The 22,904-nt window shown below is 36.9% G+C and overlaps 1 protein-coding gene across 2 annotated transcripts in view; it reads right to left on the minus strand.

Moving 5' to 3' along the window:
* Window positions 1–22,904, minus strand: part of CRISPLD1 (cysteine rich secretory protein LCCL domain containing 1) — a 44,650-nt gene that overhangs the window by 13,634 nt on the left and 8,112 nt on the right. Inside the window, exons 3-12 of one of the 2 annotated variants that reach the window (XM_004697510.2) lie at window positions 11,378–11,496; window positions 10,916–11,048; window positions 9,802–9,917; window positions 8,840–8,940; window positions 6,992–7,132; window positions 5,956–6,016; window positions 5,780–5,846; window positions 5,339–5,469; window positions 1,207–1,250; window positions 1,039–1,111 (exon numbers count right to left, since the gene is read on the minus strand). In XM_004697510.2, the coding sequence (XP_004697567.1) occupies window positions 1,039–1,111; window positions 1,207–1,250; window positions 5,339–5,469; window positions 5,780–5,846; window positions 5,956–6,016; window positions 6,992–7,132; window positions 8,840–8,940; window positions 9,802–9,917; window positions 10,916–11,048; window positions 11,378–11,496 (986 nt within the window). Of the gene's footprint in view, window positions 1–1,038; window positions 1,112–1,206; window positions 1,251–5,338; window positions 5,470–5,779; window positions 5,847–5,955; window positions 6,017–6,991; window positions 7,133–8,839; window positions 8,941–9,801; window positions 9,918–10,915; window positions 11,049–11,377; window positions 11,497–22,904 lie in introns of those variants that run through there. The other variant, XM_045286133.1, reaches the window with a different exon arrangement.

Raw genomic sequence — 22,904 nt, forward strand, 5'->3', positions numbered from 1 at the left:
GCTTTACACAATTGATGTATGTATGAATTGTGATAAGAGTTGTATGAGCCCCTAATAAAATGATTAAAAAAATAATAATAATTTAAAAAAAGAAAACCATAATTTAATGAAAACATCAATAAGTTTCCTAAAACCATTTTAAAATATTTGAGTTGAAACTTCTTTGCCAATTGAAATGAATCTTCCTTAGGTGTAAAGAAACGGCCACATTGTTATAGGCCGAATTCATTAATTTCTAATTTTTAACACTATAAAATCTAAATCTGACATTTTATATACAATATCTAAATTGGAACTATTGAAATAAAAGTGAATGTAATCCGAGTTTAAAGGGTTTCTTTCCATAAAAGATGTCCGCGGATCTGTGAGAAGAATGGCATTTCCCATTGACTGCTAAATGAGACGGTATTTGTCAGCGAGTCACCGCCTACTCGAATCACCTAAGCTCCAGGCTGAGTGTATCTTAGATAAGATCAGATGAAAGAAAGACCATTGGAAAGTTTTGCTTATTTGCTTTTTAATTACTGTTACTGAGCAGTTAGGTCCTGATGCATAAAACACTAATGTGGTAAATATGTCATTATCTATAATTTCTTAAAGTTTTGGACAAAAATTGATGACACATTTTTATCAACACCTTTTTCATCTTGACTATACAATATATCTTAAATATATTGTTTTTAGAATGATATAAAAAAGCACAACGTTTTCAAACACACATACAGTAATCACACACATACACAAGTAATTTTTACAAAATTATAATACTAAATAGTAGTTAAAGATACTTTACTTGGGGTTCTCGCACAGATATGGAACATTGCAAGGAGATAAATAGAAGTTATATGCAGATAGTGTTGTTCCATTTGGGGGAAGCACACTCGAAGTGCATGTAATTTCTGATACCACGCTGTTCTCTCCTGCTAAGCAGTTCAAGATCATCATATACCACTTAAATCTAACCAAAGCTATCACAGAAGCAAAGTGTCATAATTTTCCCCGATTCAAAAACAAAAGATAAGATTTCTGCAAGGTTACCTTGGGCAATGCGAAGCAGGCTTCTGAAATGGGCACAACTGTTCCACCGTTGTTTCACAAGTGATCGCCTGAACTGCGAGAATTGAGACACAAAACAGTAAGCGATTCCTTTGGAAGCAACAGTCAACATAAAAGCAAGAAAAGCAATAAAAAAGATAAAGTACTAACCTGTTACTTTAGAGACTGTGAAGGAATTAGCGGAGTGGTATTTGCTAAAGATAAAAAGAGAGAAATTAATAATTTATTTATATACATCGTTATAATTCCTGGTGGTTTACAGGGTTAGGTATATTTTATTTCTTCTTAGTCATTCTTAAATAAAATATCCAGATATTTAGTATTCTAAAAATATTTCACCTGTTTTTATGCTAACTGCATATTGCCGATAAGCTCTGGTGGCACAGTGGGTTAGGCAATGGGCTACTTTTTAAAAGCTTGATCCACATTAATATCATATCATTCTTAACACTGAAAGACATCTTTTCATATTAGTTACAAGTAATATCAAAAAGTGCCAAACCCACTGTCACCGAGTTGATTCTGACTCAGAGCACCCCAGTGCAGGTTATAGAAGCAAAATGTGACATTTTTCTCCTATGGAGGGGCTGGTAGATTTGAACCGCTGACCTTGTGATTAGCAGTCCCAATGCTCACCCAACGGCACTATCAAGGAAACAACAAAAGCAAACACTACATATTTATATCTAAGTATTTCACTGTTAAAATTAATACTCTCAGATTAATACTTCACTATGGCTATAAAATCAAACTGATCTTTCACAACAGTAAATGCAAGGTAAAGTATTACCAGCTAATAAGTATACCTTACAGAAGCAAACTGTTTTCATCTGAGTGTGCATGCAGTACATGCACTATTAAAACCCAAGAACAGAGGTTCGGTACACCATTACATATCAAAATATCAATTGCTCAGCGTTTTAGAAAGACATCCATTACAGAAGGTAAGGTTTATGTGGAATGCTAAATTTTAACACAGTGCACCCTCTGTGTACACTGGCTCAAGACGGAAGTGTTGGAAATTTTTAACTAGTCTTTATTTCTATCACTTGAAATTCAATTTTAATTGTCATCATCTATAAACAATGTACACAAAAGAAGAAATAATCTTTGAAGCACAAAATATGCAAACTATTTAAATATAACCTTCATGTTTCAAGAGAATTTTTGCAATACAGATAATAAAAATATGTTTAAAAGGAGTGAATGCTTAGATTACTGAAAGCAATAACTAATATTTATTATCACTTAAAAGCAATGGATAAAGCATTTCCTGAATAAATATATTAATCAATTAATTAATATTTATACATAGGCCATGCTACAATGTGCATGCGTTTCAAGCAATCATTTTCTTTTTTATCACTATATATTCCAACATTACTCAAGTGTAGAGCTTCATGTGATCAAAGAGTTAAAAAAAAATTCCTTGTGTGAAGATCAATGTTTAGTTTTTACAGAGAAAAGGACAAAAAAATCTTTGATGTTTTAGAATAAGATTTTTGGTGTCCTCAATAAGAGAAATATTTTAAAAAAAGTAATGAAGACAAACTGAGACCTTTCCCCTTGAAATGAGAAACAGGCCAAGGGTGCTCGCTTTCATCCCGTCCGCTGAACATTGCGGTCGAAGGGATTGACAAATAAGAAAGAGAAAGGAAAGATTCTAGACTAGAAACCAAAACCGAATACCAAACCTGCAGCCGCATAGTTGTTTCTGACTCCCAGAAGCACAGAGGAAAGGGTAGAACTCTGTAGGTTTTCTGAGACTATAGATCTTTATGGGAGCAGCTATCTCCCTGTTTCTCCTTCAAAACAATTCAGGAGTTGGGATTGTTAACCTTACAGATTAATAGCCCAACACGTATCCATGGGGTTACTAGGGCCCATTTCTTATTGTAAAAAGAAATAAAACTGTCTTTATTCAGGGATAATATGATCCTACAAAAAGAAAATCAAAAATGTGTCCACAAGGAAATGTCTAGAGCGAGGAGAGAAATTTAGCAAAGTTGCAAGGCACAAGATCAAAAAACAAAAATCTGTTGGTTTCTAAATACCAGCAACGAGATATCTGCCAAGGAAACAATTCCATTTATAGTAGCATCTAAAAGAATAACATATCTAGGAATAAACCTAACCAGGATTTAGAGGACTTAGGCACTGAAAACCCAAAACCTGGCTGAAAGAAATGTTAAAAATACTTAACTAAATGAAAAGACATTACACATTCATGGACTGGAAGACAATATCATTAATGTGTCAATACTTCCCATAGTGATCTATAGTTTCAACGTAATCTCAATCAAAATAACAATAGCCTTCTTTTCAGAAATAAAAAAGTCAGTCTTTAATTTTATGTAGAATTACAAAAGACCCTAAATAGCTGAGACAATTTTGAAAGTGAAGAACAAAATATGAGGACTTATATTTCCTGATTTAAAACATTTTACCAAGCTACAATAATCAATATAGCCTAATGTTGATATAGCAAGTGTGGTAGTTACATAATTTCATGTCAACTCGAAGAGTTATGAAAGTGTAGGGGTGGTATTCGACCTATCAATCAGGTCACAACCCAATAGTGCCTCCTTGTGGGTGTGGCCTTCTCATAGGGAGGAATCTGGGAACCTCCCCCTTTCTCGTTGGCTTCACCTTCCTATAGGATGACCATGATTGCTGCCAGAGCCACCATCATTGGATCCACAAGACTTTGCACCATGGGCCTGTGATCTTTCTGCATCATTGCATGTGGCTGCATGAATCTGAAGAGGGACTTACAGAGTAGTATCAAACTTATGGACTTGAGTTGGACTGGGGTGGGATATTTCTTGATATATAATTACTTCTTTATATAAAGTTCTTTATTACACATATATGAATGTCACTGGATTTGTTTTGCTCATCAACCCAGCCTAACACAACAAGATGCACAGACCAATGGATGAGATGTGGGAGTCCAGTTTTAAATCCATTTATCTCTGATCAACTGATTTTTGACAAGGGTGTAAGTTAATTTGACAGGAAAAGGTAAGTCTCTTCAGTAACTAGTGCTGAGAAAACTGGATTTCCACATGTGCAAAAATGAAATAGGATCCATGACTCACACCACACGTAAAAACAAATTCAAAATGGATAAAATGCTTCAATGTGCACACTAAAACTATAGATAGATAGATAGATAGATAGATAGATAGATAGATAGATAGATAGATATAGTTTTCCATATATTTTTCCTTAGAAGAAAATATAGGTATTTTATTTTCAGTGCTATCTTTTAATAATAGATGATCTAATACAATAACAAAGCACAAACAAAAATGTCAAAATAAATAAATGAGATATCATAAAACCTAAATACTAAAATTTTTTTTTAAACCTGAATACTTTTTTCGTCAAAAGATTTCACCAAAAAAGGTAAAATATAAATTGCTGACTGGGAGATTATCTTCAGAAACCATCTATTTTATAAGAATTTAATAATATATATATATACATGAATTTAACAACAAAAAGGCAAATAACTCATTCATAGAATGGCAAAGGTTTTGAATGACATTTAACCAAAGACATTCAAATGGACACCAAACACATTGAAAGATGGTCAACATCATTAGCTATTAGAAAGATGCAAATCAAAATCACAATGAGGTATCATTGCACATCCACTAGAATGGCTACAATTTAAAAAAACAACAACAGAAAATAATAAATGTTGGCCTGGATCTGGAAATTTGGAATCCTTATCATTGTTGGTTGGAATATAACCCTTGTGGAACCCAATGGAGAGATTCTTGAAAATGACTACAATTAGAGCTACTTTTCCATAGCAGAGACTCAGAGACTTAAAACACCACTGTTCACTGCAGCACTATTCACAATAGACAAACGGTGGACACAAAGCGAATGCCCTTCAACAGATGAATGGATAAACAAAACGTGGTACATGCATACAATGGAATACTACTCAGTACGTAGAAGAAACAAGATGTTAATACATGCTTCAGAATCGAAGACATTATGCTGAGTGAGGTACGTTAATGACAAAATGACAAATACTTTATGACCTTCCTTATATAAAAAGACAAGAAATGGCAAATATAGAGACCAAGTTAATTCATGGTTACCAGGGGCAGGGGGGAAACAAACAAACAACAACATATCCATACACAAAAGATTACCAACTTTTCTATTTACAAACTAAATGTATATGATTCCTTATTGAAATGCATTAACTTGTTGTTTTAATTTAAAATAATATGATCCAAAAGATCATTTAGATACTCACCCAATAGACTGAATACCATTTCTATTGGATTTGATGAAATAATGTTTCCGTCCTTGTCTGGTGACATCTACCCAACCGCCATCGTTGTCTATTAAACCATAATGGATCGCAGCTCTACAGATGCTCGATTGCTTGGAGAAGAGGAAAGAAGAAAGGGATGTTGAAATATTAGAATTTGCCAAAGACACCAAGAACTACATTTCTATAGGAAAGAGTTATGCTTTACATAACGAAACCTAAAATCATTGCCATCTAGTTGATTCTAACTCACAGTCACCTTATATAGGATTTCTGAGACGATAAATCTTTACAGGAGAAAACAACTTTATTATTCTCCCATGGAATGGCTAGAGACCTTTATACATTTTTTTCCACATTAAAAAGTGAAGAATCGAATGGAACAGCTGTATAGCCCCAAGTGATAATACTCAAAATGCTTACCATTTCATAGTGTACACTGCCTATAACTTTAGCTTTACTGTCCAAACAACCAGCTGGACATTCATATCTAAGTCAGAGAAAAGGGGAGAAAAATCTTAATTTCTCCAAATTACAGTAGAAAATAATGATCATGCTCACATGTTGTCAGTTAATTTTTAGAATAGTAAAATTATTACCTATTACAGGTTGTTCCTTTGCACTGGTCTCTTAATCTTACTTCACAGGAAACGATTTGGGCTAACGGGAAGAGAACAAAATACAATAATTTAGACAACATAAAAGAGCTTAATGCTGAATAAAATTTCTCACAGATCTGTCTGAAAAAGAATATCCCTGAGCGATCATTTAATCACAAGTTTGAAGACCTTTGTGCAGTGAACCCTGAGTCAAACACAGAATCTGAAAAACTCCTTTACTCTCCAGAGTGTTGCTCTTGATTTAGTTTGAGTTTCTGCCCTGCCATGTCCTGGTCATGTCATCATGAGAACATCTTTAAATGATCTGAAACATAAATGTACCATCTATCAAGGGTAAAGCAAAACGATGCACCCTACAAAAGGTTCTGTGACAGCAGAACCACTTTCAGGAATATGGCAGGTACATAACTACACAATATTATTTTTACAAAGCCCTCACTAGATTAAAAACAGGACCAGATAACCACACATTAATGCAGGAAATAAATAGAATTATAGATTTTTGTAGGGCACGTATGATTATATTTAATTACTACAGTTAAATGTGTTCACTAATCTACTAACTATTATTATTACAGGTCATTGAAAGAAGAATGTTATTTAAGAAAAAAAAAGATCATTTGTACTTTGATGGGATTCTTCTACCCCAAAATAAAATGTAATGTTTTCGCATTTAAACTGTCATATGTACCCTGTATATAAATAGTAAAACAGTCATCTATCAGAAAGTACCATGAAGTTGGACATTTCCGACAGTGAACTACATTAATCAAGAACTCTCCATACATAGTGTGATCCCCATGCATACTGTAGATTATGGAAAGCAGGAAAGCCCACCAAAAGAACAGTTGAATGTTTGGAAAGAAATATGTTATGCTGCATTATTTTCAGTCTACAGGTAAATTCTTTTCACTCTAAAAATGGTCACCGAAATTAAAAAATATCAATGGAAATGCTATTTACACTTCAAATATTTTTGGAAAGGAATCACGTCAATGAAATGCAAAGGCCTTACACATTTGTTGCGTGCTTCTGACTTCGTTTCTGTTACTGTCATCCGCCCTTGCCCGAACATGGGTGTCACGGATCTGTGACTGCTGCCGTTCAATTTCATTAGTTTCTTCTTCTCGGGGAGGGTAATAGCTGTCTGATCCTTCTGCTCCAGAGAACAGATTGAAGAGGCGTGAATCTTACGTATCACATCTACACAAAGTCCCCTAACAACAATATGCCAAATGTCTACGTAGCATTGTAGCTAAAAATGGTCACCTTATGACCTGTGCTAGCATAGATGAAATAAACATAAAAACTTTGGGGCCTCTGATCCATTCTGCTGGCATTTGGCTAATACTCATTGGAGTCATTTCCAAACTTTTTTTTTTTAATATTGGACTGTTATCAGTATTTGGTTTTCATATTGATACCATGAAAGCTGGAAATCAAATGAAACCAAGGTTTCAGCAGTTTGTTTTGTTTCCAAATTAAATTATACTCTACATATATTGAAGAAGATCATATTTAGAGTCTTCCCACCTACACACACACACACACACACACACACATTGGTGTATAGTGAGATGCTGTTATTTTTCTACAATATCCATTTACATGCAATTTTTTTTCTTTTAGAGGGAATCTAATGCATAGAAACTTAAAACGGAGAATAAACAACATGAATTTCCCCACGTTGATCTCAATTATGGGCCTGACAATGGCATATTTTTTGAGGTGCACATTATCATGTTCCATCCTTTACATCTGTGGCTGAAAACTCAGAACTTTGAACATGGAAATAGAAAGTGAGAGGAAGGCGATCTTAGGTAAAACATCCCCACCAAACCCAATGCCATGCAGTCAATTCTGACCCATCGGAGCCTGGACAGGGTCAGTCTTTACGGGAGCTGACAGTCATCTTTCATGGGTCTGAACTGCTACCTTTGTGGTTAGACTAATAGCGAACCTGCAGTACTATGTGGTTCCTCGGGAAAAGATTGTGTTCTGTGGTTATCCGTAAGGCTTTCAATGGGCTCATAATACTGTGGAAATGGTTCCACACCAGGCATCAGTTATTTCTGTTTCACATCACGTCATGCTGAGTCAGCAACTTACAACAACTTGTAAAGGGGAAAGCAGGTTGAAATTTTGGGATAGACAGGAGGAAAAACAGACGGACACTCACTCAATGAAAAATATGTCAAATGCTTCTAAGAATTTTAAAAATGGTTAATATACCAGTGTGAAATACATTACTATATCTAATAAGCATTCAGCCATTAAGAAAAAATATTTCTTTATGTGCACTGAAAAAGGTGGCATTTATTGAAATATCTTCTGCTATATTTGATCTGCATTAATCTTCAGTTAACCATAAACAAAACTAAAGTAAAAGGGAATAGAAATATTCACTTGGATGCCAAATAAGAGTATAACTTTTTACAAAGCTTTATCATATGCATTCTTATTTCAAAAGGAAATATTGTTTACTCTGTCCTGAGAAGTACAAAATCAGTGTAGTTCATTGAGCATCATTAAATACAATCCACAGATAGGTATTTTGCTGAACCCTTAAAGTATAATGACAGCTATGGAAATAACCCTTGTCAACAATACATGAAGGTAGCCTTTAAAAATATACATACACTGATCAGTCTGTGATAAATCAATAAAAGACTTAGAAGTAATAATCTAGGTTCAGCATGAAGAGCTATTGAGAGGCAGATTGGTATCATAGATACTTAAATGGTTTCTTTAAAAGTCTAGAGCACTGAAATTTTTTCATGTACAAATTAAATATTAGCCTCATTTTTAAACACTGGTAAATGCACAAGCTAGATTAAAATCAGATTCAAACAATACCACATACCTTTGTAGCACAGATTTTCTCTACAGCCCCCTCCAAAACTAGGTGGGCAAGCAGAACAGGGTCGTCCATGTTTGTAAGGGGCATGGCCCCACCAGTTTCCCCTTAAAGAGATAATCCACTCTATTAACAGATAGTCTATTAGCATAATTTATAACTGCTCGAAAATATCACTATATGAGAATCTTCCAAAATCGATTTTGGTTTTCAGTATGAGACTTTTTGTTTACTTTGTTTAAATATAGATTACTGACTCCTTCTTTTGAGAATGTATAATTCAGTATGAAAACTCACTGTCCTTGAGTGGACAGTGACAGAGTACAACTGTCCGGTGAGTTTCTGAGACTAACTCTTCATGGGAGTAGAGACACCTGTCTATCCCCCACGGAGCAGCTGGTTGTTTTCAATTGCTGACCTTGAGGCTTGCGGCCCAACTCAGAACTATAACTATGATGCCACTATGGCCCTTATAATTCAGTATGCACATTGTTAAAAATTATGAAACTGAATTTTATAAAACCAAGCTATTCAATAGAGCATTTATCTGTTTATTCACCTATAAGATAAAAGTTAGATTTACATTTGACCCTAAGTTGAACCATACAATATTTTCAATGACATTTAAATAGTCTTTACATAGATGAAAATATATTCCTCAATTAATCTCAAATTGCTAAACTGCAATAAATCAAAATTACTAAATATTTATAGGATACAATAGCACAATAAATAAAACCAAAGGTTTAAATATATGATTTTTATCTTTGCAAAGATAATATTTTTTTAAATTTTCATATTAGGTATTGATTTTATACATGAGGCAAGTGAGAACTGCTTCTCTGTTAAGTAAACTTAACTTATATGGTATATTTTGCTCAACAATGCATGATAAAAAATGAGAATAATTTAGAATTTGAATGATTTTCATGTTGTTAATAAATGACAATAGCATTAAATTTACTCACTTTGGGGAATAATTGCAAACAAGGTAAACAGCCTTGGGCCAAATCTGTCCCCAGATGTTCATGTTGTGGCACAAATTAATGGCACAACCTATTCTGCTACTTGTTGCCCACACCACCTGCATTAAAGAGGAGAAAAGCTCAGAAAGGTCTGGGTGAGACAAAATCAGACAGCAATCATCTGAGAGAAAATGCATAAAGGCTGAACTTGAGAAACAGGCAGTTATCCTTCAGAACAAATGAGGTAATAAAATAAAGGATATTTTTCCTGACACTCCGAGGGAATCCTTAATTTCATTTTTAAAAGATCTGCTGGTCCAATAAAGATCTACTGGCCATAAAAAACAACATTTTTCAAAATAAAAATTCACCAAGTAAATTCAAAACTACATTTTCACAAACCCACATGCAATAATAACATTTCTATGCAGACACTTGCTGAACTAAGGAAGAACATTGCACATCCCAAACAGTACTATTTGAGCAAAAATATAGGTGTTCAAATTTCCTATGCACAATAATCTTTTCACTGTGGATTGGCTACAGTTCATGCTGAACTGCCTCTTGTCATTTTCAAAGACTTAAAAAACAATCTATCTGCTGCATATTTCCAGAAATCACAGAAACTCAAAACACCGAAGAGCTTTATCTTATTAAATCTGCCTTCAACCCTTTGGCTTACGGCTTAGGATCTATCCAATAGTACTGTGAACATTGAATATTAAAAACAAAAAAGATAAATGCCATCATGTATAAATACTGTCATTGGTAAAATATGACTGTAAAACATAATGACAAAATAATAAACACTGCTGACTTTGAAAGTAGCACCTTTCTCTCCATATACAATTACTGGGGCCATATACAAATGTTTCCTATATAATATCATGTAAGAACCTCTTTGCAATTAGATATTTGACGTCATTTTTCCTATATTTACTCTTATCGTTTATAGATGTATGTATAAAGCTGGTCTATATAAATCAAGAAATTTATATAATTTGTATTTTTTAATAACCATACCAAGTGACCTAAGAAAGACACATCTTCCAGAGCTTACATTCGCTCATAATGACATTAACTCAACCGAGAGGAACATAATTGTCCCAGAACACACCTGCGTATAATGAGTACAGACAGGACCGGAACATCTGAACGGGCAATATGGATTGCATTCATGCTCATATGGGTAGCTGAAGTCTCTCACTTCATCATACCATGCTTGCACATGAAATGTTGGAGGTCTGTACCTATTTTACAGCAGATCAGCATAAAAAGCAAGCACAGTTAGACAAAAATGTTAAAACCAAATCTAGCAAATTACATAGATAAAGTTTAATACGGAGATATTTTGTGTAGATAGCTCATTTTAAATATTTATTTATAGTGAAATATTTGATTAGTACTAGATCAATTACTTAAAGCAGAAGTCTAAAAACCTACTTAATTATCTTTCTGGCCTAATATTTGTTGTGTTATGATTACTTACTTTCCTTTTAGGCAGCGAGTCTCCGACAATTTTAAAAGATAACTGAGTATGCATATGTTTGCAGAAACCAAAAGTCACACATTAAGTTACCTTCCCCAGTGTGCTCCCAAGTTCTGTCCAATTGAGGGGAGGAGACTTGCGGGTCCATGTTCCCATAAACAAGATTCAGCCCAAGATTCTGCAGATCTTTCCAACTCTGCATCCCATGTCTGCATTGTAAGAGAAAATACAGAGACAAACATAAAAGGTCCATATGTAGGGCTTCGATGACTCTTCATCACAGGGTTGCTGAGTTTTGTTCTCATGTCATACTTCTTTGCCAAGTCAGTATCTTAGTCTGAGTTCTCATGATCTTTTCCTTTCGCCTAGTAATTTGTTTCATTTGTCTCCTAATTAATTCCCTTGGCAGCATCTCTTGCCCTCCCATCTACTCCACAAGGGCTTAGAGTAACCACAAACAGGCTTCAGTGATTCTCCGCCCTAATATGTCCAATGATCTCCCATGTACCTTAGTAAAATACAAACTTTGCAACCTTCTCACTCCCTATTTTTATGTGGGTTGTTTTCCCTTCTAAAACCCTGTGTCTCCCAATTATCTGCCCGTAAGACATGCTTTGTCACAGTTCAGATTTATATGGAGCTTTCTGCATGATGCTTTTTCAGAACTCTTTGCTGTTGACAGTCAGCGATCCCAGTCTTCAGACTCTTAGTGCTTTTTTACACTTCTTCAGATCGATAGCACCTTGGGAGAAAGCAGAGGTTGTCTGCGATCATAAAGATTTAGTCTCTGAAAGCCTATGTAGAGTCAATATTAGTCAGAAATGATTAAACACCCCCCATGTGTAACCTGTTAAACTACATTCTTGTTTGTTTATTGACTGTTTTATTGCAGTATGGATGAAAATTTAAGGGGGGGAGGAAGGTTTCCATTCAATTATATAAATGCATTTGTTTGGAAACATTAGTTGTAATCCCCCCAAAGCACCAGTACTCTTCCTACCACCTGTCTGGGCTCCCCCGTTCCATGCACCCTTCTGTTCATTTGTCGTATGTCCACCTCTTCCAAGAGACTCTTAGTTTCTCGGAGGCAAGAATTTAACTTACACTGGTTTCTTTGGCTGCTTTTCCTGTTCCTGGCATTATGGACAAAGGGATTAAAAATGTTTCTTGAATATGCGCAGTGCCATAGATTTAATTCATATTCGTAGTGATTTCCACACCACAGAGCAGAACGGTCCCATAGGATTCGCACAACTATAATCTTTGTGGACGCCAACTGTCACACCCTTCTCCCCTAGATGGCTGATGGCTTCCAATCCCAGACCTTTTGGTTAGCAGAGGAGCACTTAAACACTGCTCCACCAGGGCTTCTTTTAAGGAATATATGAATCTGATTCCTCCCATAAGGAAAAGAAAAAAATATATGTAGAGAGAGATCCTGATATTGATATATGACTATATTCTGAGAGTTGAGAGTGGTTAGTTCACACTTTTAAAAGGTTGATTTTCACTATTTTGTAAATAGTTAAATTATCAAATGATTCTTTTGTCATTCTTCATATTATTTTTCAAAATAATTTTGATACTATTTCCATGTCTTGAGTTTACTATGCAACTTGTCACTGATACAAAATAGGTAGCGTAGTAAGTATGGTGGTAAAAACATAGAGTCAGGGAGAACTGGGTTTAACTTCTGTCACCATCCATTACCAAGACTCTGGGCAGGTTGAGGAGACAGACAAACGGTCTTGGGAACGGAACAAGAGGTGAGAGTGAGCAGAGCAGACAAACAAAAGTTAGTTTTGGGAGTTTAAATTGGTAGACATTGGTGGAAGATTGGATGTAGGTGTTGAGGGAAAGGAAAAGGTGAAGTCTGATAAGGTTACCGACTTTGAGGAAAGGAAATACCGAGAAAGGGAAAGAGGTGGCTGTAATGGAACGACGTGTGTCGTAAGCATTTCCACGCATGCTGCAGGTGGGCGGTGGAAGGCAGCTGTGCCAAGTAAAGAAGCAGAAATAAATTACTAGGATTCTGGAGAGAAGAAAATGTCGTCAGAAGAAAGGTATTTTGAAGTAACTCACTTAGAGGTGAATTTATTCAGGAAGGCAACAGAAATGAGAGCAAGTGAAAATTCTGAGGTCAGAAAAATGGAATGGGAGAAAAGCTGAGAGGGTAAAAGAAATCAATGCAAAATAAATAGCAGAAAGGCTAAAAGAACAGTACACACAGACTGATTACAGAAGTCATTGAACAAGAGATTTCAAGAGCAGAGAGTGCACAAAAGGGTCAAATGCTACAGAGACATGAAGAACGGTGAGGTTTTCTGCACATGACTAACTGGCAGAGAAAGCAGAACACAGAGGGTTAACCAGTGTATGCAAAGGGAACACAGAGAGCCACATGGGGGCGTGATGACTTTGAGGATGGCCTAAAGAGGGAGAGATGGGACAGAGCTAAAGATAGGCTGTCAGAATCCAGGGAAAGTTTATTCGTTTTTTAAAGGATGAGAGAAATCTAATTCTGTGTCGAAGTTGAAAGGAAAAGACACTGGAAAGGAAGAGATAAAATAAAAAAATGTTTTAAAGAAAGGGGAAGGGGTGTGAGGTGGAGTATCTTTATTCATTCGCAGTATTTCAAAAAAATGAGAATTCCTCCTCATTAGACAGTACATTTGAAATATATAAAACGTCTTTAAAGCTACAAAGCAAAATGTACACAAAAATAGAATAAATTTAAGTGTATGATTATCGAACCAAAGCATAAACATATAGTATATTAACAGGCACCTTAAAAACAAACAAACAGGCACTTAATAGAGTTTCACAAAAGGTTTAACTTTATTTTAATGTTGTATGTTCAAGATGACTAGTTTTATTATACAAAACAAAAGAAAACACACACATACTTGTTGCCATTGAATCTACTTCAAATCACAGAGACCTTTCCTTCAGGAAAGTTACAGCCCAAACCAAACTCACTGCCATCGAACGGCTTCTACCTCACAGCAACGCTGTAGGGCAGAGTGGGGCTTTCGGAGAACTCCCCCAGGACTGAGCAGCAGCCTGTAGCTTGTGTGCAAGCAGCTGTCTTCCCTAAAGTGGCTGGGGAGTTCAATCGATTAACCTTTTGGTTAGTAGCAAGTGCTTAATTACCATGCCAGACTAGGGCTCATCCACACACGTGCACACACATGTGTGTTACAAAATAAAATTAATTATTATTATTTAAACAGTATGATTGCTGAAAATGGCCATACACTAGGTATCTGAAAGGGATTAGTTTGCAAGAGCTCCTGCATCAAAATCTGCAGATATTCAGGGTTCAAATCCCTTATATAAAAGAGCCTAATATTTGCAGATAAATTGCAGTATAATTTTAAACCATCTCTAGATTACTTATAATACTTAACACAATATATATATTATGTACATAGCATTCTAACAAACTCCTTTTAACTCTAAAGGACTGACCACTTACTTGCTCCCCAACCAAAGCACAAATGTTTTCACTCTGAGGCTGGGAGAATCCACAGATGCAAAGTGCATAGCAGGATGAAATACTGTATGGTTTAAAATCAAGAAATGTGTGCTGCAGGCTTGTATTCACTCACCATACTTAGTCAATCTGCATGCTGAGCAAATACTCAGAAAGGCTAGGTGATAAGAAGAAAAATGTGGCATCAGGATTGGAGGGAGGCTTGTTAACAAGCTGTGATATGTAGATGACATAACCTCGCTTGCTGAAAGTGAAGGGGACAAGCATGTGCTGATGGAGATCAAGGATTTCGGCCTCCATTATGGATTACAATGCTATGTAAAGAAAACCAAAATCCTCACGACTGGATCATTAGAGAAACATCCTGGTAGACAGAGAAAAGATTGAAGTTGTCAAAGATTTTTGTTTAGCTTGGATCTATGATCAATGCCCATGGAAGCAGCAGTCAGGATATCTAAGGACACATTGCATTGAGTAAGTCTTCTGCACAAGACTCCTCTAAAGTATTGAAAAGCTGACCCAAGCCATCGTATTTTCAATTGCCTCATATGCATGTGAAAGTTGGACATTGAATAAGGAGGACTGAAGAAGAACCCATGCATTTGAATTATGGTGCTGCCGAAGAATACTGAAAGTATTATGGACTGTCAAGAGAACAAACAGATGTGTTTAGGAAGAAGTAGAGCCAGAATGCTCTTTGAAGGCAAGAATGACGAGACTTATTCGCATATACTGTAGACATGTCATCGAGGTACTGGAAAAGGCTGTCATGCTTGGTAAAGCAGACAGGCCAGTGAAAAGGAGCAGGGTCCTCAACAAGATGGGTTGAGACAGTGGCTGCAGCTCTAATACAAGAACAATCCTGAGGACGAAGGAGGACTGGGCAGGGCTTGGTTCTGTGGTCCACAGGGTTGCTGTGAGTCAGAACCAATTGGACAGCACTTCACAGCAACAACAACTTACTAAACTTCATCAGCCAAGTGGGACCTAACTTACCATCCCTTTTTTCATTATAGTTAACAGTACCCACATAAGTGAAACTACTGTCACATCATTTGCCTAAACAAAGCAGGTGCGGAATAAGGAGTTTGGTTGATGTCTCAGAATATGGGCAAGATGCTGATGTTGTTTTGTAGTCAAAAGGTTGGAGCGATGGTAGTTCTCTCCAAAAACTAAGCAGGTTTCTAGATAGAATAGCCTGGAAAGTAGGTTGTTTAAAAAAAAAAAGTCTATCTTCAATCCTGGAAATCAAGTCCTTGCACAATGCCTTCATCATACGCACAGCAAATTCCACTTATCCAGAGATTTCTAATCTTAACAACCTCCTTTTGAAGAGCAGCTAAGAATCCGAAGGAAGAAAAGCATAAACAATTAGCAGAGAGCTAAAACAAAACAAAAACAAAGTCAACCTTGAAAACTACTGCAATGATTTTAAACAATCCGTCTTACAAAAGTATTAAGGTGGTGGTGTCCAGGACTGCTAAACCCAAGGCCTGCACTTCCAACCCCCCCCCCACCCCCCCCCTCTCTGTGGGAGAAAGAGGAGGCTCTCAGCTCCCATGTTGCACAGGAAACCCTACATAGGGTCACATGAGTCAGTGTCAACTCAGTGGCAGTGGGTGAGTTTTTCTACGAAAAAAAAAGACAGTCAAACCCATTGCCTTTAAGTTGATGGAAATGCCTTCTGACCATATAAAGGTTTCTAAGACTCCAAATCTTAATGGGGGTAGATCACGTACATTATCTTTCTCTTGAAGAGAGGCTGATGAGTTTGAACTGCTGACCTTGCAGCTAGCAGCTCAGTGCTTACAGACAGTGCTAACAAGATGGAATCAAAAACCCCTCCTGTCCCTTTTTGTGTGAGGTAAGTTACTGATTCTTAAGACTAGTTTAAGAAAGGAGATGTGGCTTCTACCTGGGTTTCTCCTGAAAGATGCACATTTTGATAGCCCATGCCAATAAGAGAGAGTACCTGGTGGAATGACTACCCCAAAATGGAGTAATGACCACAGAGCAGAAAGAGCAGCTAAATATTTCAGCTGTTGAGTCTTCCCAGTCCAGGCAAGAGGTAAGAGACTTTTCAATGGAAAAGCACTCAACTGAGCCCAAGGAAAACAAAAGTCAAATCAGTTCCAGTTCATATGGACCCACGTGTAGAACTGTGCTCCGCACAAGGAGATTGCTGGCTGCTGATTCAAGCCACCATGCTTTCTGTTAGCAGCCGAACACTTAACCATTTGCACCATCCAGACAATATTCTCCTCCTTGTTTTCAGTCTTTCCAATGAGCCTTTTCAGGAGGACATAAATCTAGTTCTAACCTCATAAATCACCTATATTTGAAAAGCTGGCTTATATAGCTATACAGAACTAGGAAACCAAATCCAAAGCAAATCATTCAAATGCTTTGAACCCTTTTCTTATTCATATGGTGTCAGTTGAAACAAGTGATTCCTCCCACCATTAAAATTCCTCCCACCATTAAAACTCAATTATTGAGCATATACTATGGAGAAACTGTATTTAAGTCAAGTTAAAGGTTTTCTTTAAATTTTTTTTGTTTTGAAGTTTTTAAGTAGAAATAAAAGCAAAACAAATCAAGTATAAGTGTGGGTATGTATGTATACATAGGAAAACCACTGAACCTCGCTGACATCAAACTGGCTCTGATCCACAGTAGACCATCCCCTGTGAGCTCCCAAATGATGAGGAGCAGAATGCCTCATCTTTTTGGTCATTGATCTTGTGTTTGGCAGCTCGGTGAGTTCCAATGAGTAGCCCACTATGCCACCAGAGCTCCCAAATACATATCATATCACTCGAAGGCAGATACCCATAATTTTAATCTAGGAAATGATGCTGAAGAATAAGCAACTAAAATTTAGGTTTGAATAATATTAAATAATGATAATTTTAGGGTATCTAATGAATATAATGGTGTATAGGTCTTGAGATAAATTTCAATTATATAAGTAAAGATTCTTTATAAGAGTTTTACTGAAAATATTAAGTGTCGTGGAAAAAATGTTATCAGAATATGGTAACCGCATGGTATGTATATTTTTAAGCTGCAACATAGTATTTTGGGTTTTAAAACAGATGATCATTCATACCCACCCCATTTAAATACAGGTTAGTTCCTACACATTCTTATTTAAATTCAAGCTTGTAAATTAAGTCAAGATGTCCTAAGAGGCTTCCTTTCCACCCCCTCTCTGAACTATTCACCCATGGCCAATTGAAAACCTAACCACACTTAAAATTACTGTTTCTTTAGAAAATGCATACTTTAAGTGTACAAAAAAAGGTAAGCACCTCCTACATTTTCCAGCTACATCTGTATGTTTTCCTTCTTAAAGCACAATAACATGATCCATAAGGGTAAATAACTAAACAAAACATGAAGAATACTATCAACATTCTGTGGTACCCATAGCATGTTTAAGCTAGCTACCCAAGGAGACATTAGCAATCCTCATGTGTGTAGCTGCATGGTGGCACAGTGGTTATATCTTGGGCTGCTAACAGCAAGGTCAGCCGTTCAAAACCCCCAGCTGCTCCACAGGAGTAAGAGGAGCCTTTCTACTTCCATAAAGAGCTACAATCTTGGGAATGCACAGGGGCAGGTCTAGTCTGTGCAATAGGATCCCAGAATTGACCTGATGCCAGTGAGAGTTTTTTGATAGCTGTGTGTGTACAAGAAATTTCAAGTCTGGACAAAGGATTTTCAAAAGTATATCCAAAAACACATAGTGATTTTAGTACCAAAATATCCAATTCTGATATCAATTTTAAAATAACACTCAAATGGACATCCTCCCAAATCAATGAAACTTTACACCAAGTTGACACGAATGCAATCCCATCAAAACCAACAGTTTTCAGGTGGATCAAGTGTTATAAGGAAGCACTGGAAGTCCTCAAAGGTGTGCTGAGAGAGGGACGCTATCAACCTTAATAAAAGAAGAAACTGTGGGTTGAGTCCAGAAACTGGTCAAAGAATACAGTAGAATTACCCTTGAGGTGATATCTATTCTAATTAAAAATACTAAGATATCTCACCGGGCTAAGCAAAGTGATGGGCAACAATCAGCTAGCTTGAAGAACTAATATTTCCATCAGTCTTTTCAGCTAATTAAGATGATTTAATGGAATGAATCATAGCCATGGTCAAGTCTTGGATTTACCACTACTATTCAGAAAGCAAGATCCAATCAAAATAATGACGTCCAAAGAGGCTTACAGGACCAGTTAAACTCAAAGCAAAGAGGTCCACTCAGAAGGTTATGGCATTCTAAAGGAATAACACTGGTAGATTTTCTACAAGGACAAAGCATAAAGACAAAGACAAGGACAAGGGCAAAGATAAAGAACGGGCTTATATTCAAAGACATTTTAAGAAAACTGGAAACTGCATGTGAGAAAAAGGCTAGGCATTAGTTGCATAATGAGGAATCTTTGTGGTGCATCACAAAAATGCACCCACTCTTTCGTAAAGGGTAGCGAGGGTTGTTTAATGAAAATTTCATTGGGAAACCCCAAGCAGCCTACAGTGGCAGTCTTAGTCCTTGGGTTTCTTTTTCTTCCCCAGACACAAGAAAGTTGTAAAAGAGCCACACTATGAGTCCGTCAAGGGTGCCAGAACTGCCATTTGGCCTTGGTGTGAGCAGAACACAGAATTCTTAGGGGAAAGAGTGGAGAGAAGAAAACACCACCTTTCCGAAGTACGTAGAACTAGATGGAGGAGATGTAAGGTTCAGATCTTGACGTTTTTGTATAATAAATGTTTCTTTGATTTTTGTAGGGGTAGTTTTTCCATACCCTCATAAGTTTGTCCTTCAGAATGGTGTTAGAAGTAATCATAACATTTTAATTCTCAATCGTGTTTAAAATACCCCTTCCTTACTGGTAAGCCTTCTGCACATATGCAAGTGAAGTCCACGATAAAGTTTCCTGTTGCCTTACATAGACTGAGATACAATTAACCCTGTATGTGTCCAAATTACTCAAACTATATTGTTGTTAGGTATGGCTAAGTTATTCCTTCTCTAAGGAAGTGGTCCTATGTACAATAGAACAAGACGTCGTGTTGTTCTGCATTATCCTGCCAATCACTACTATGTGTGAGCACATTGTTGTAGTCACCGTGCCAATCCATATTGTCCAAGGTCTTCCTCTGTTGCATCGTCCCTCTACTTTCCCAAGCACGGTGTCTTTTTCCAGGGACTGGTCTCTCCTGACAACATGTTCAAAGTACATGAGACAAAGTCTCCCCATCCTGGCTTCTTAGGAGCATTCTGGCTGTACATCTTCCAAGATGTTTGCTCTTTTGGGAACCGTGGTACCTTCAATATTCTTCACCAGCACCACCATTCAAATGCATCTATTCTTCATCGGTTTTGTTTGGTTAAACTTTCACATGGTTTATGCGAGGATTGAAAATGTCATGGCTTGAGTCAGGCGCATCTCAGTGCTCAAAGTAATATCCTTGTTTTCCACACTTTAAAGAGGTCTCGGGCAGCAGATTAACCCAATGTAATACGTCCTTTGATCTCTTGGCTGCTGCTTCCTCGAGCATTGATTGTGGATCAAGCTGGCGATTCTTGACAACTTCAATCTTTTCTTGGTTGCTTGATGTTATCTTTTGGTTCACTGGTGAGGATTTGGTATTCTTAATATTATACTTAAACTATAGGTAATAATAATAATACATGATATATGCTAGTAGAGTTTCTTTCCTATTTACATTGTGTATTTCCATGTTCTCTCTTTAATTATGTGAAGTCTGGGTCCTGATTCTTTATATACTACATTAGGATCTGGCAAGATTTTATAATTTTATATGTAAAGTATCTTAAAGAATGCCCTAACTTCACCCAGAACTCCATATATGACATCATTATTCTTACCGGGATTCTCATCCAGCAAAAATGCGAAGTATTCTCTCCTTCTCTGAGAAACAGTCTACGTGTTATGGCATGCTGTAATTGTGATGAACATGAGCAAGAATGTGCCCTATGTGCCTTCCAGAAGCCACGAGAGCTCTGGAAGTGGGAATGAGTGCATCTGGTGACAAATAATAGGACCTATTAAGAAGCAAACTCGGTTTTGTTGTTTTTAAGATCGACCAAGGAGCTTCTCGACCTTCTAGTTAGCAGTCAAGGTGCTTTCTGAGCCATCTCTAGGAATGTCTCTTCACAGAGAAAATTTTAATATTGTCAAAATCAGAGAAATTCAACCAAGAACCTCAGTAGAAATTTCCCATAAATTTAATAAGACAGTAAGGGATTGTCAGAGAACAGCTTCAAAAAAAGGTCCCTCTTCGGTCCTGAAAATATGGAAAACTATTTGCCACAAGTCCTAGATTATTGCATGTAATTTTTCTGCACAGCTAAAAAAGGACTAAGGTTGTTCAGTGAGCTTCTGAATGTAGAAACAGTCCAAAGAAATTTAAAAAAAACATAAACTGTACCTCGTTCTAAAGACCATTATTAAAAGTACATTCTTCTTTTGCCCTCACTTCTGGAAAAACAGGTTTGTAAATTGTTCATCTTATTTCAAAAGAAAATTCCTCCGAACCACTGTGGCTTTCCTTTTTAAATTGAAATGTGTGTTTCCAACATCGGATGAAATCATTTGCCACTGCAGTCCATTCTATAGCAACGTGACTGTCAAGATATAACCTGTTATATATGGAAGGAGGCAGAATTCACAAGAACTCACAATCAAATTCCAAACATCAGGTCTCATTAGCAAACCTTAAAACCATCTGATGGGATCACTGCTGGCAGTATTTTCACAGCCACAATAAACAGACATCAACAAAATAAATGAGTAAATAAATAGAGCCATGCTGAAAGAACATAGGGCGTTTTCGTTACTAAGCCATCTAAGTCTTAGATGCAGTATGGAAAACCACTGTGAGGCATCTATTGGGAAATGACCTCAGGTGGTAACGACAGAGTTTCACCTGTCTTTCTGAGACTTTGGAGTAACAGGGAAAATGTACCAGGCTCAGGTTTCAAAGGCTTAAACCAGAAGGAATTGCCAGGTACAGAGAATGAAACCATACCTCAGGGCAAGGTGCATGTCAGGGTCTCTGGGAAGCTACTGAGATGGAACCCCTAAGCTGCAAATGATTTTCTTAAAACAAAACAGACTTAATAACTTGAGTAGCAATTTAGTAATTTAGGAAATGGCTCTCATTTTATTAAATTTTAAGTAATAATTTTTGAGATGAAGGTTTAACGTGTACATAAACTTAGAAGATGTCTTCAATCAAATGGATTGTTTCATTATGGTAACAAAGAGACTGCCTGCATGTTATCAGGAAAATTGTCTTCATGGGCAGTGGAGCCAGGGATGTAACAAGGCTTTCATTCTTGCAGGGTTCCTATTGAATAACATCACACTGCCAAAGACCTCTGACTTGTAGTATCATCCTCATGTATCTCCAGCCCACCTCCTCAGTGCTGCAAGCCTGGTGGGAAGGCACAGGGGTGGAGCCCTCGGCCACTGTGAGAAGGGTGGCAGCAGGCCCTAGCTGCTCTCCTCTGACAACACAGGGAGAAAGAGAAGCCATCTCCCCACCAGTCCAAGGCCAATTGCCACCGGGCAGAGATCTGACATGCCTTGCCCTTCCTTTCTTTACATATTCTAACACAACCGTTCCTCCCACAGCAATCCACCTCTCTGCTCGCTCGCATTATCTGCTGCAATGGGCACACAGAACTCATAGAGAGTACTCACAATTATGCGGGTTTATGTGGGAAGATGGGGGACAAAAGGGGAACCGATTGCATGGATCTACATATAACCTCCTTCCTGGGGAATGGACAACAGAAAAGTGGGTGAAGGGAGATGTCGGACAATGTAAGATATGAAAAAATAATGTAAATTATCAAGGGTTCATGAAGGGAGCGGGGAGGAAGGGGGGGAAATGGAGAGCTGATACTAAGGGCTTAAGTAGAAAGCAAATGTTTTGAGAATGATGAGGGCAACAAATGTACAAATGTGCTTCACATACAATAGATGTATATATGGATGATGATTAAGAGTTGTATGAGCCCCTAATAAAATGATTATATATATTATTGTTGTTGTAAATAGGGGCCAGGAAGCC

The sequence above is a fragment of the Echinops telfairi genome, unplaced genomic scaffold (assembly GCF_000313985.2).
Source record: "Echinops telfairi isolate 266 unplaced genomic scaffold, ASM31398v2 ScPeMD7_1;HRSCAF=3_0, whole genome shotgun sequence".
Lineage (NCBI taxonomy): Eukaryota > Metazoa > Chordata > Mammalia > Afrosoricida > Tenrecidae > Echinops > Echinops telfairi.